The 12,473-nt window shown below is 39.2% G+C and overlaps 1 protein-coding gene across 1 annotated transcript in view; it reads right to left on the bottom strand.

Moving 5' to 3' along the window:
- Nucleotides 1-302: 302 nt before the first annotated feature.
- The window catches only part of Meikin (meiotic kinetochore factor), a 38,949-nt gene continuing 26,778 nt past the window's right edge, over nt 303-12,473 (bottom strand). Inside the window, exons 14-15 of the mRNA XM_041664442.1 lie at nt 8,244-8,364; nt 303-334 (exon numbers count right to left, since the gene is read on the bottom strand). Of these exons, the coding sequence (XP_041520376.1) occupies nt 303-334; nt 8,244-8,364 (153 nt within the window). The remainder of the gene's footprint in view (nt 335-8,243; nt 8,365-12,473) is intronic.

Consider the following 12,473-nt stretch of genomic DNA (forward strand, 5'->3'; position numbering starts at 1 on the left):
CAGCCAGTGCTCTTAACCACCAAGCCATCTCTCCAGCCTGCATAACCATCTAATAACACCTAGGTCCATATTTTAAAGTACAAATGCATGTCCATGAAGCATATGAGAAAATGTCTCTTTTCTTAATTGACTAAAAAAATACCAAGAGCATTAGCAGAATTTCCAGACAGTTTATCACAAACAATAAGAGAATTTTATTTTATATAGTTTAATTTCATATAATTTCAGGCAGACATTCTGCTTATATGGACTTTTTACTTCACATTTGTATCTTCAACGCAGTGAAAATTCGGCCACAGCTGTTACGTTCTGCCATTTGTCTTCATTATAATATCTAGAGAAAATGTAACACATTATTTTGTACAGAAGCAAGTGTCCAACAGTTACTGATAAACAACTCCTAAGGGGAGAACGCTCACTGCCTGCATCACACCCACTCCTTCTGCTCCTTCAGCAAGTGTTGGGGAGTTCTTTCTGGAGAGACAGAGGCCAGCTCAGTGACATTCTAGAGGAAAGCCTGACAAAGACTGACCAGGCGCTCTGCAGGGTTCTGCCTCTCACCTTGGAGCCTGGAGGAACTCTGTCCCTGTGCTTTTTGGCCTCATTCCCTGCTCAGGAACTGCTCAGACAGCACCTCCCAGTCTCTCATTTACCATTCCTTTGCCTTCCCCTACTCCATGCTGCAGTTAAATCTGCTTTCTTACCAAATATAGCATTATTGGAGCCTTCCTCTCAGGGCTCACACCAAGAAGTCCAGCAGGAAGACCATAGCTTAACCAGGCTCCCACTGACACATTTTCATTTTGATACATCTCATTCCCCATCCTAATTAGATTTATACCAGGTGGTTCTGTAATTTTGTTGTGCCTCAGAAAACCCTGATATCACAGTCATGCCTCCATGCCAATTCAAATCTTTGAGTAAGGAACCTAAATATCAGACAATCAGGAACGTAATGTATAGCTAAGTTACAGTTTGCTACTCAAAGTGGGATCTAGGGATCAGTAACAGCAGCAGCATCTAACAGTAGTCTTACTGTTAGAAATGAGGGTCCTTTGGTACCATTCTAAAGGGGCTGTAGCAAAAGCTCTGTCATAACGTGATCACCAAGTGGTTCACAAATCATTACAGTTGGGGAAGCCAACTTTACTATGTTCACTCCTTGTGTGGGACGTACTAACCTCAGATGTCTTGACTCACTAAAGACTTCTCAGTTATTCCCAGCCTCATCTTCACTTCACCTTTGCAGACTTCATATCATAATCTTTATTTTCCCAGTCATAAACTATCATGCCTCACTTCTGGAACTTGAAATTACTACAGATCTGGGCATCATCTTCCAATCATCCTTCCTTACTACCCCATACAAGCAACTGATTAGTTACTAAGTCCTATCAACTGTTTAGACTGGTTCTCAGAATTCCCGAGTCAGACTTCAGAGGCAATAACCTGAGAATTACTATTTATAAATATCCAGGTTGGCTGAGTAGCATATTTTGTGAGATACACTAGTTCAGGTTTTTATTTTCCCAACTCTGCTCATATGGACTTTGACCAAGGTCACATCAGTCTTTTAACTCTCAGCTTACTTCTTTCCAAATCCAAACCTTCTTGACAGAATGATCAAATAAAAAGTAACTGACTAGAATAAGATAAAAAGTGAGCATGACCTTAGAGGTCCTCCGCCATCTACTTCCCGAAACAAGAGAAAAGGTTTTCAGAAGTCCAGTCTCCACGGATGGCGAAGCAGAACTGACTTCAGTTCTTTGAGAGAACATTGGGTCTCTGTGCTTCATTATCCTGATACTTCTTTCTAGAAGGCCTATTCTCAGGGTTCTCCATGGGCCTTAGATCATCCACCAGAGGAGTTCCACCTGAGCTGTCTACCCTAGTAGAATCATGTATACATTTCTATTACAACACATTTACCTCCATCAGAGTTGTTTTAGCTAGCCAATATCTTCTATCAGACTACTAACTGACTGAGGCAACAATATCAACTCCGGCAACTAAACATCTAGAGCATGACATTTGGACTCCAGAAGTATTTCCCAACAGTCTTAGCTGACTACAGACCATCCATATTTACATGAATGGATGTGTCAACCAAATAACAGGCTTGATAATTCTTCACCATGGTGTCAAAATACATTGATTTCTTTTCCTATAAAGCACTGGCTTCACCTCTGTAGTTAGAGTAATAAATATGTCTGTCTGTGACTATATGTACTTACTTGATAACTTATTCTTCACATGGTAGCATAATCAAATTTACTACTAAATACAGCAACTAAACACATATTTTAGACTTTTGACAATTTAACCAAATCAAGGAAAAGTTTCAAAAGTGAGATTCCAGCTAGACTTGAGGAACTAATCAAACATCTAAAGGCAAATCATCACTGTACACTGGATGATTTTTTTGGTAGTCCTGGGATTTGAACCCAGGCTCTCACGTATATGAGGCCAAGTGTTCTACACTGAGCATTATCCTCAGGTCTCATAATAAGTGATTATATTTCAGATATTTTACATAGCTTATCTATAAGTCACACAATTCTTTAAGGTAATAACTGTTTAACCAGTTTTACAGATAGCATACTAAAAATCCATAGACTCTTTTTGTTTGTTTGCTTTGTTTCTGTATTTCGAGACAGCGTTTCTCTGTGTAACAGCCCTTGCTATCCTAAAACTCACTCAATAGACCAGGTTGGCCTCGAACTCATTGAAATCAACCTGCTTCATCTTTCAAGTGCTGGGATTAAAGGCATGCACCACCAAAGCCAGCAAATAGACTTTTAAGGAATTTATTCATGTGTCAGAATATAGGAATGCTCCCTTATCTAAGGATTTCTATTTCCATCTCTCTGATACGTACATAGAATTACTTCCACCTCATCTGGTGTGTGCCTGTGTGCTGTTTCTACCTACTATCATTATCTAAAATCTCAAGCTTCTCGCCAAGACAGAAAGAGAATGGGAGTGTCTATCTGTGATTATATGGTTATATGATTAAAAGCTAAAAGTATCCTCTTTTAGGTTCATATAGTGTGTTGATCTAGTTCTGATTTGGGCAGTAATTATCTGTATAAACTAGGACAAGATCACTTACAAATCTGGTAAAATAATTTTGCCATTTGTAGAATGAAAAAATAGAAAAGACCATGCATGGCTCTCAAATGTTTGTGTTTACTGTAATCACCTTGAAAGTTTAACAGCGTTCAGATTCCTCTGCCTTCTCTCGAGTACCCGTAACTTCCCAGGCTTTCAGCTGTCCTGGTGGTCAAAAGACCAGCACAGAGAAGGGTTGATCTAAACATTTTCTGAGGCCCCTTCTGCCTAGTGGTCACCATTTTCAGAGCCTATTTACCACTCTGTGTGCCTTAGCATTTTTTTTTCTTTAATGAACACAGTGCTAGTTGCTTTTCAGTCATACTGAACAGGGTCCTATATCATCAAAATGAACTTTACACTGTAGCCCTGATTAGATTACTGCCAAACCAGCTAAAACTTTAAATGCCAAAGCTAAGAATAGGCTGTTGAATATTTTAAATAACCTGATCACAAGTTAGCTTGGTGCTTTGCTATTTTTACTAAATGAAAGGCAGTCACAAGTAGCCAGAGGTCAAAGGGCAAACACTTAGGTAAGGAGGCTGCTCTTAGTTAGGATAACAGCCTAGAAATAAGACAGGAGAGGGCAGCATCAGCTCAAACATTCCTCAGGGGTCTCTGAATTAAACTGCTGACTGTGAACAACTGAAACTCCCAGGCACAATTTGGTTTAGATCTGTTACTTAATCCCCAAATTTTGACAATATCTGGTGTCATAAACTAATATGATAGACATAAAAAAGGATCAATAGCTTTCTTTTTTACTTTTTTTTTTTGAGGGAGGGTTTCTCTGCCTCAGCTGTCCTGGAACTCACTCTGTAGACCAACCAGGCTGGCCTTGAACTCACAGAGATCCAACTGCCTCTGCCTCTTAAGTACTGGGATTAAAGGTATGCACTGCCACTGCCCAGCTAGTTTTCCTATTTTTATTAATAAAGTTTTTATTAGCATACATATTAACAGAAAGTACACCTTGAGGGGTTTTTTTTTAAAAATGTAACACACTAGTTTAGCTAGCATGGTAGAATTACCTATAACAACTTCTTTAGTTAATACCTTCATTCCAATGAGGGAATTCACTCCCAATTCCTTTAGAGTTTAGTTTACCTGGTTTATGCTACACACATATAAAAAATAGTAAATATATTCCCTATGAGTATCTAATACCTTATGTGAAATAAAAACTTCATTAAACTATATATATTATTTGATTATTACTATGTAGGACTTGAATGATTATACTACAGTTTACTTACCTATTTTAATTCATGTGCATCTGTCTAGATTCTGGTTTGGAACTATCATGACCAATAAATACTCAAGTATACATTTTTTTTTTTAAAGAAAAGTCATGTTACCCTGGCTATCCTGAAACTTGCTACATAGAGCAGGTTTGCCTCAAATGCACAAGATCCATCCACCTGCCTCTGTCTCCCAAATGCTGGAGTTAAATATGTGCACCGCTCCACCTGGCCCTAGTCTATATCTTCTGGTGAACATATATAAACATCATTACTGAGCATAATCCTAGAAGTGGAACTGCCGGGTTGCTAGGGATTTTCTATCTCAAGATTTCTAGGGGTCCTGTACTGTGAACGGAACGATAACTACTAAAGCATGGAACAGTAGTTGTATCTGGGCCCTCCTAACACGGGAAAAGTCACACTCCTTCATGGGCCATTACGGATTTTGCTGTCAACATATATCTTATTTGTGTGTAATACTCTAGCCCACTTGCCAAGTGACATAGAAAAATTACTAGATTTAACAAGAGGCTCATAATAAGAGAAGGCTCAACAACAGGTCCAAGCTATGCTGCAAGATGCTCTATCGCTTGCACAACATGGTCCAGTAGATCCAGAGGTGCTCTAAGCATCCCTGACAGATAGAGATGCTGTCTGGTTCTTTTGGGAGGACCTCAGAGTTAAACAGTATGGCCCTTAGAATTTCAAAGTCAAGTTCAACTATACTTAAACACAGAATAACAGCATTTAGCCTGCAAATGAACCTTAGCACTGGACCACTGTGTTACTGAGCTACTGTAGTGAAGGTCAGGTCTTCACTGCCAAATCAAACTAATATACATAAGATTGCACTCCAGCATGCATTAAAGGCACAAATAGGTCACATGAAGAACTGATACAACTGTTATAGCTCCTACTTTAACGGCTCTATTTTCTCTCATCCAGTCTACACTTAAGAGGTCATGGGGAGTGCTCTGTAGTTTGCTGACCAGGAAAAAGAAAAGATCAGATCTGGTTTACAAATTGTTTAGCCCCTCTGATACAACTCAGGAAAAAAAAGAGAAATCTTCTTCCAAGGGGCAGGACTTTGAGTAGTGTACCTGGTTGTTTGCTTTGCTGGAAGGAGGAATGACCAGATGTTGGACGTATACCAATTCATAGGTGGTAACAAATGATATGGATGCATGGCTGCGACTCGGAAGAAATGCAGTAAGAAAAAATAGATGAAAAGGAAAATTGAGAAGAGGCATTATATAAAACTCTCTAACTGGGAAAAACCCATGAAACTATTTGTACGACATAAAAATATACACCAACTGGTGACCTCAGCAGAGGAGTCTTAATAATCAAGTGGACAGAATAATTAATGCCAGATGCCAGTCAGTCTCTTTCTCTACAACCTCTGTCAGAACAAGGCTGGAGGAAGAGGAAGGAAGCTGAATAGTATCCTCTCTGTCCTTGGACATAAAGGAATGAGGTAGCAGGGAGAGCAGGCTCATCAGCATGGACCTAATTGGTCCTGTTATAGCAGAACACCTTGAAGTGCTCAGGCAGCAACGTGGCAGCAGGTAGATTACACTGACCAACTTTTATCAGGCAGAGGCAGTGTTTTCTCCTTTCCGGGAGAACACTGTGGCTCTGGATGAATATGCCTTCTGTACACACAACACTTTTGCCAAGGCTGTGGCGCATGAGTTTATAACCACTGTAAAGAGCGATAATGGTGCCATGGTGTTATGGTTTGGATGTAAGATGCCCCTATGGGTTCCTGTGTTTCAACACTTGCTTCCCAGCAGGTGGTACTATTTTGAAAAGTTGTAGAACCCATGGGAAATAGAACCTTCATGGAAGATCAGGGGGGTTAGGGACTGGCTTAAGGCTTTATAGTTCAGGCTTACATACTATTCACTCTCTGCTGCCTCACATCAAACACAATATGACCAGCTGTCTCGAGCTCTTGCCACCAGGCTTTCTCTACCATGATTTCTTCATAAACCATGAGCCAAAATAAAATCATCCCCTTTAAGTTGCTTTTTGTCGGGTATTTGGTCACAACTAGAAAAGTAATTCATGCAGAAAAGCTGGTACCAGGGGTGAGGTCACTGCTCTGATAAATATGATCACGCAGTCCTTAGGCATTTGGAACTGTTTTGTGGGAGGAATGTAGAGGAATCTGGAGCTGGGGATTAAAGAAGCCCAGAATATGTAAGCAGAGATTAATTTGCCATTCTAGTGAGTGTATAGAAAACTCCAGAGAAGGCTGGAGAGATGGCCCAGTAGTTAAGAGCATTGCCTGCTCTTCCAAAGGTCCTGAGTTCAATTCCCAGCAACCACATGGTGGCTCACAACCATCTGTAATGAGGTCTGCTGCCCTCTTCTGGCCTGCAGGCACACACAAAGACAGAATATTGAATACTAAATAAATAAATAAATAAATAAACAAGAAAACTCCAAAGAGTGTGGAAAGAAATGCAGACTGCAATAATCCAGCCTATATAGGTTTAGACGGGAACCAGATCTATTTGGAACTAGATTACAGGCCATTTGTATTAACATTCTTTAAAAAAAAAAAGCTGACTATAGCTTGCCTATGTCCCGAAAACCTGAGTGTTGAATTAAAAACTAATGGACTCATTTGTTCAATGGAAGAAGTTTCAGGACACAAGAGCATTGGGCATCATGGTTACTGCTCACTGTTCTTCTTGGCTGAGAGTTACACCACTGGCACCCCTTGTTCTCAAACCTTTGGATTTTGACTTAACTATGCTACTGGCATTTCTGGTTCTCCAGCAGGTGGATGGTATGCCTTAGAACTTTGAAACTTCCATAATCATATGACCAATTCCTGTATTAAGTCTCCTCTCACATAAAATACCCCATCTATCTATCTACTATCTATCTATCTATCTATCTATCTATCTATCTATCTATGTATCATATGTATTTATATATTCGAGCAAAGAAACACTGGGAAAGGTTCTCTCTTTCAACACACTCTCTAAAAAGAAACTCTCCCAAAAGTACTAAATAGTTCAAGTGTTTGAGGGTATGTATGGAGAGACAGATACCTATTGATTCTTGTTCTGTTACTCTGGGCAGCCCTCAGTAATATAATTATTAGGTATAAAATGAATAGTATTGACTTAGGCAATCAGGAAGTTATTTAAAAGTGAAATTGTATAAACTTGGAGTGTCCTCAGAGCAGACACAGGAAAAAAATGAGGATAAAAGTCAAGAATGAACATCTTGCATGGGTATATATACATACGTATATATTTATATGTAATATATTAAATAATACATAAATATATAAAACTATATGTCATATTAAATTTCAGTTGTTTCATTGGCTATTCACTCATGAGAGGTTCTTTAGCTCCACTGTGGAATTAGAAAAATGTGCTTATTTTGATTTTAGAAGCCTTTAATGATTGCATTTGCCTCAACCACTTGGTAATATTTATCTGTTAAAATCTCTTACTCTTTAAATGTGTCAAAGTGGAATACTACTACCTATTATGATAATGGTGAGGAGTTGAGATGTTAAACATAGTGCCTCACACAGAGGAACTCAACCAATACCAGGTGAATAAAATAATTCTCCATCTTTAAAAAGCATACAACTAAAATAAAATTCAATAGCAGAGAATAGCAAATTGTTGAAGAAGAAGCATCCTAGGTAGATACATTTAAGTCAATGTCATAAGCTAAGTTTTCAAAAGATGAAGTATGCATTTTTGCAAAGTTATCTTACTCGAGTTTATGACATTTGCTCAAGCTTTTGTAATTTTATCTTTTCAATTTTATGCAAAAACTTGAGAATACAAGTTATAAATGAATTTACTCTGCACAGAAAATATCTACCGTGAAGGCCAACTGAGCTCGCACCTGGAGGAACATCTGTAGGAGGAGAGTACCTTTTCTTCGCAGCAGCATCTTCACTTCTCATATGCCTAGTTCCTGGTGATGCCCTAACAATACAACAGATCTCTGATGCATATGAAGGAAACTGAAAAGGAAAAGAGTAGTTATTGCATAATTCCTCTAAGTACTACATTTAATGCAGTCTTATTTAAAATAAAAATAGTCTCACTATTCTTGGTTAGAATGATAGAACCATATCGGAAAACAATGAGTAACATTTAAACAAAGAGATGATGAATTGTCTTATTTTCCTATTGTGAGAAAACACAATGACCAGAGCAACTTATAAAAAGAAAGCAATTTGGGGTATGGTTCCAGAGGGTTAGTCCATGATGATAAGATGAGGAATGACAACAGGAGCAGCCTGTCCCGAGTGATAATACCTCCAAGTCCTTCCCAAATAGGAAGGACCTGTATTCAAGCATATGAGCCTATGGGTGGGGCATTTCCATTCAAATCATCACAGAATGAAACATGAACTTATTGAGAGGATGAATTGAATCGTGATCTGAAATACTTTGGAGGGGGTATTTCTAATATCCTGCTTTATTGTCTAAATGAGGGAAATAAAAGTATTGTTTACTTATTTAAAACATGCATATTATCTTCTGTATGAATGCTATTTTATACCCAGATCTGCTTTCTTACTTTCAACAGCCTCTTCCATCTCACACACAGGACAGAGAATTTTCCTAAGGAAAGGGGTTAGCAGATCATTTCCTCCTTGGAAGATTTCTGGCCATCTGGGGTAGAGGGTCTATGCTAAAAACAGCTGAATGAAGGAAAATTAAATCAGCAAATGCTGAGATCCCAAGCCCAAAGAGCCTTTGACCTCCAGACAGGGGCTGAAAGATTCTTCTCTTAGTTGTCCAAAGATCTAATGCCTGAGAGTTCTGATATATCATCTAACAATGACTTCATAGTTGTCAAGCACTACTTACAATTGAGATTTTGTTACCTTTCCTCATCCACAGTATTAACTATTACTGTATATATAAATCACTAACATACAGAGAAAGTATATGTGTGCACACAGGCTCATGTGGGGAGTGGGGTTCAGAGTGGGGAGAGAAAGGAGAACTTGTTGTTTAATGCTATGTATATCAGGATAGCTAGTCCATGAGCTTCTGGGGATTCTCTTGTCTCTAGGGACAAACAATTTTAGAGGAGTCTCAAACAAGGTAGAAGGTGAGGACCAACACCCAAGGCTATCCTCTGACCTCCACATGTAGACCATGGCATCTCTATAAATACATACAGACCCATACATATACATACATGCACACACAAATAGAATCCATGACATTCTGACATAGTACATGGAAAAAAGAGTGAGGCATGACAAAAAATTTCACACAGTATCGAAAGATAAGATTTTTTCCCAAGCTTCTGAAACAGAAAAAAAATCAGCATGGTTTCACAAAACAACATGGGAAGTTAGAATTCTGATAAGATAATGTTGAAGAAATACTAAAGAAAATTATTTGTACCTCAAATTCTCTAACTAGAGGAGAAGAATATCCAACTATGAGGATAGAATTAAAACCTGTTCTGTCATGAACAATCCCATATTCCCTTTCATAAGAAGTAATGCAGAATTCACTTCTCTAAATTAAGGAAAAGAGAGGGAGGGAAGTAAAAAGGAAGGGAGGAAGGGAGAGAGGGAGGGAGGAGAGAGCGAGCGAGCACACACAGCAGCTGGGGAGTTTGTATAGTAGATTTGTGAGATGAATCCCCAGAATTGTGGTTCAGGCAAATCTAAGGATGATTGGTAACAGTGTCCAGGCACAGAAAGCACAAATCAGAAGACTCCAGCAGAAACTTCTTTCAGTGACTTAAAATCTGATGGATCTTCAGATCTAAAATGTTGCACAAATGATTAACAAAGAATTTAGGACTGGTTAGATACGAAAACAAGGAAACAAGTATCGTGGGCAGAACAATACCCTTCTCAAAAAGACATCAGTTATTATGAAGGTGACTTTATTTGGTAATATGGTCTTAACAGATTTCATCAAGTTAGATCAGGCCCTGGTTCAATATAGCCTGTGTCCTTATAAGAACAGGAAACATGGACATTGCCATACAGGGAAAATGTGAAGGCACAGAGATACACAAAGAGGGAAGGGAGCTATATGAGAATTGACACAGACCGGACTGATGCTGTTCCAGTCACAAAATGCTGGCATGTAGCCTGACAGAAGAAAAATTCACTCCCAGTGGGTGTGGAGGAGCTGTACTCTGCTGGCATCCTAATTTCAGAGTTGTGGTAGGTATTTTCTCCTGTTTTAAGAAACCATCTACTTTGTAATATTTATCATAGCCATATCAACAAATTACTACTCCAGGAAGTAAACCACTGGGAGAAGCGATTGCAGTTTGCTGTATGCTCTGAACAGTGAAGAATCTCCAATGATACAAATACTTACGAGACCAAAAACTTTACTCTCTTTCTTAAGAAAGAGAAGTTCTGAAGAAAACAGTTATTCGTGTTCCATTTTATTCAGACAGAGAAAAGGACTGTATTTGAACAATCCACCTAATGGTCGGAGGTTGATCTGACAGGACCAACACCCGTGTTGACAGACCAGTCAGTCACTGCTCTTAGCCAGAACGGAAAACTGTCGCATGGAGAAAACTTTCCTAAGACTGTGCTTTTCCAGGACGAGTGCCAGGCAACTTCAGTGTATACAGCTGCTATTAGAACCTGCTACAAGTGGGTTTTAGTTCAGCTTTTTGAAGGAACTAACAGGGAAGCACTCCCAAAGTATAGTGGGAAAGATCAATGGTTATAAACAATGGAAGAACAGATAATTCCCAAAATGTCAAAAATTTATATTACCAAAGGATAAATTAAGCAATAGCCAGAGATATAACACAAATATATGAGCTAAAAAAAGAATTCTGTAAGATAAAGATAACTGACTTAATATATTTTTAAAGTTCCCCACCCTGCTTTTAAAATAAAAAAAGCCTCACACTCCAGCATGTCCTCAAAAAGAAGGCATCATCATGTTTGGAGCAGGATTTCCCTACGTAGTCCAGCCTGGCCTTGAGCCACTCTACTTCTCCCTTCCAAGTGCTGGGATTAAGAAAATCTTCTGCTTGCAAATGAGAAGGTGGAAAAATAATTTATTTGGAAAGGAATGAAATTTGGGATGAACTCTGTTTCTCTGTTCAATACCAAATGCTGTGAAAAGAGTTGTAATGGAGAATGGCAACTTGCTATGTTAGCTCAGCAAGTTCTGCACCCAGTCTTAGACAATTACAGTTTTCCATTTCCCTGGCAATGACAGATGGACCAGGGCAGACGTGTAACTCAGGCAAAGTTAACAGAAGCCCTTAGCCAATACTGAAATACATGTACACATAAAAATATTCCTTTCAGTCTAGTGTGGTGGCACACCCCTTTAATCCCAGCACTCAGAAGGCAGAAGCAGGTGGACCTCTGTGAGTTTGAGGCCAGCCTAGTCTACAGAGTGAGTTCCAGGACAGTCAAAGATACACAGAGAAATTCTGCCTCAAAAAAAAAATGTAATAATGATCTTTTTTTCTTCTCCTTGGGCTATATCAAACCATAGAAGATGGTGAAAGTCTGTTTGTAACAGATGACTGGGGTACAATAAGGACAAGCTGAGGTTAAAAACAAGTGTGAGAATTAGAGTTTGGGATCCCTAAGACCCATGTAAATGTCAGGCAAGTATGATGGCTTGATGTCATCCCAGAACCAGAAAGGCAGAAACAGAATTGGCTGAGCATGCTGGCTAGCCAGGTTCATCCAAACTGGGAGTTCCAGGTCCAAATAGAGATCATGCCTCAATATATAAGGTTCTGGGAAGGAACTGGAGAAGGCATTTGATATCAACCTCAGAACTACACACACATACCTGGACACACCTGTGCCCATGACATGAGAATATGCATGCAAACACCATACATTTATATCCAAATAATAAATAAAAACAATCGTAGAAACATATAGAAGTTTCACCGGTTGGTGGTGGTGAATGCTTTTAATCCCAGCACTTGGGAGGCAGAGGCAGAGGCAGAGGCAGAGGCAGAGGCAGAGGCAGAGGCAGAGGCAGAGGCAGAGGCAGGTGAATCTCTGAGTTTGAGGCCAACCTGGTCTACAAGAGCTAGTTCCAGGATAGGCTCCAAAGATACAGGCAAACTCTGCCTTGAAAAACAAAGAGA

Source organism: Microtus oregoni, unplaced genomic scaffold (assembly GCF_018167655.1).
Source record: "Microtus oregoni isolate MIOR12 unplaced genomic scaffold, Mior012 000015F_ref0000493, whole genome shotgun sequence".
NCBI lineage: Eukaryota > Metazoa > Chordata > Mammalia > Rodentia > Cricetidae > Microtus > Microtus oregoni.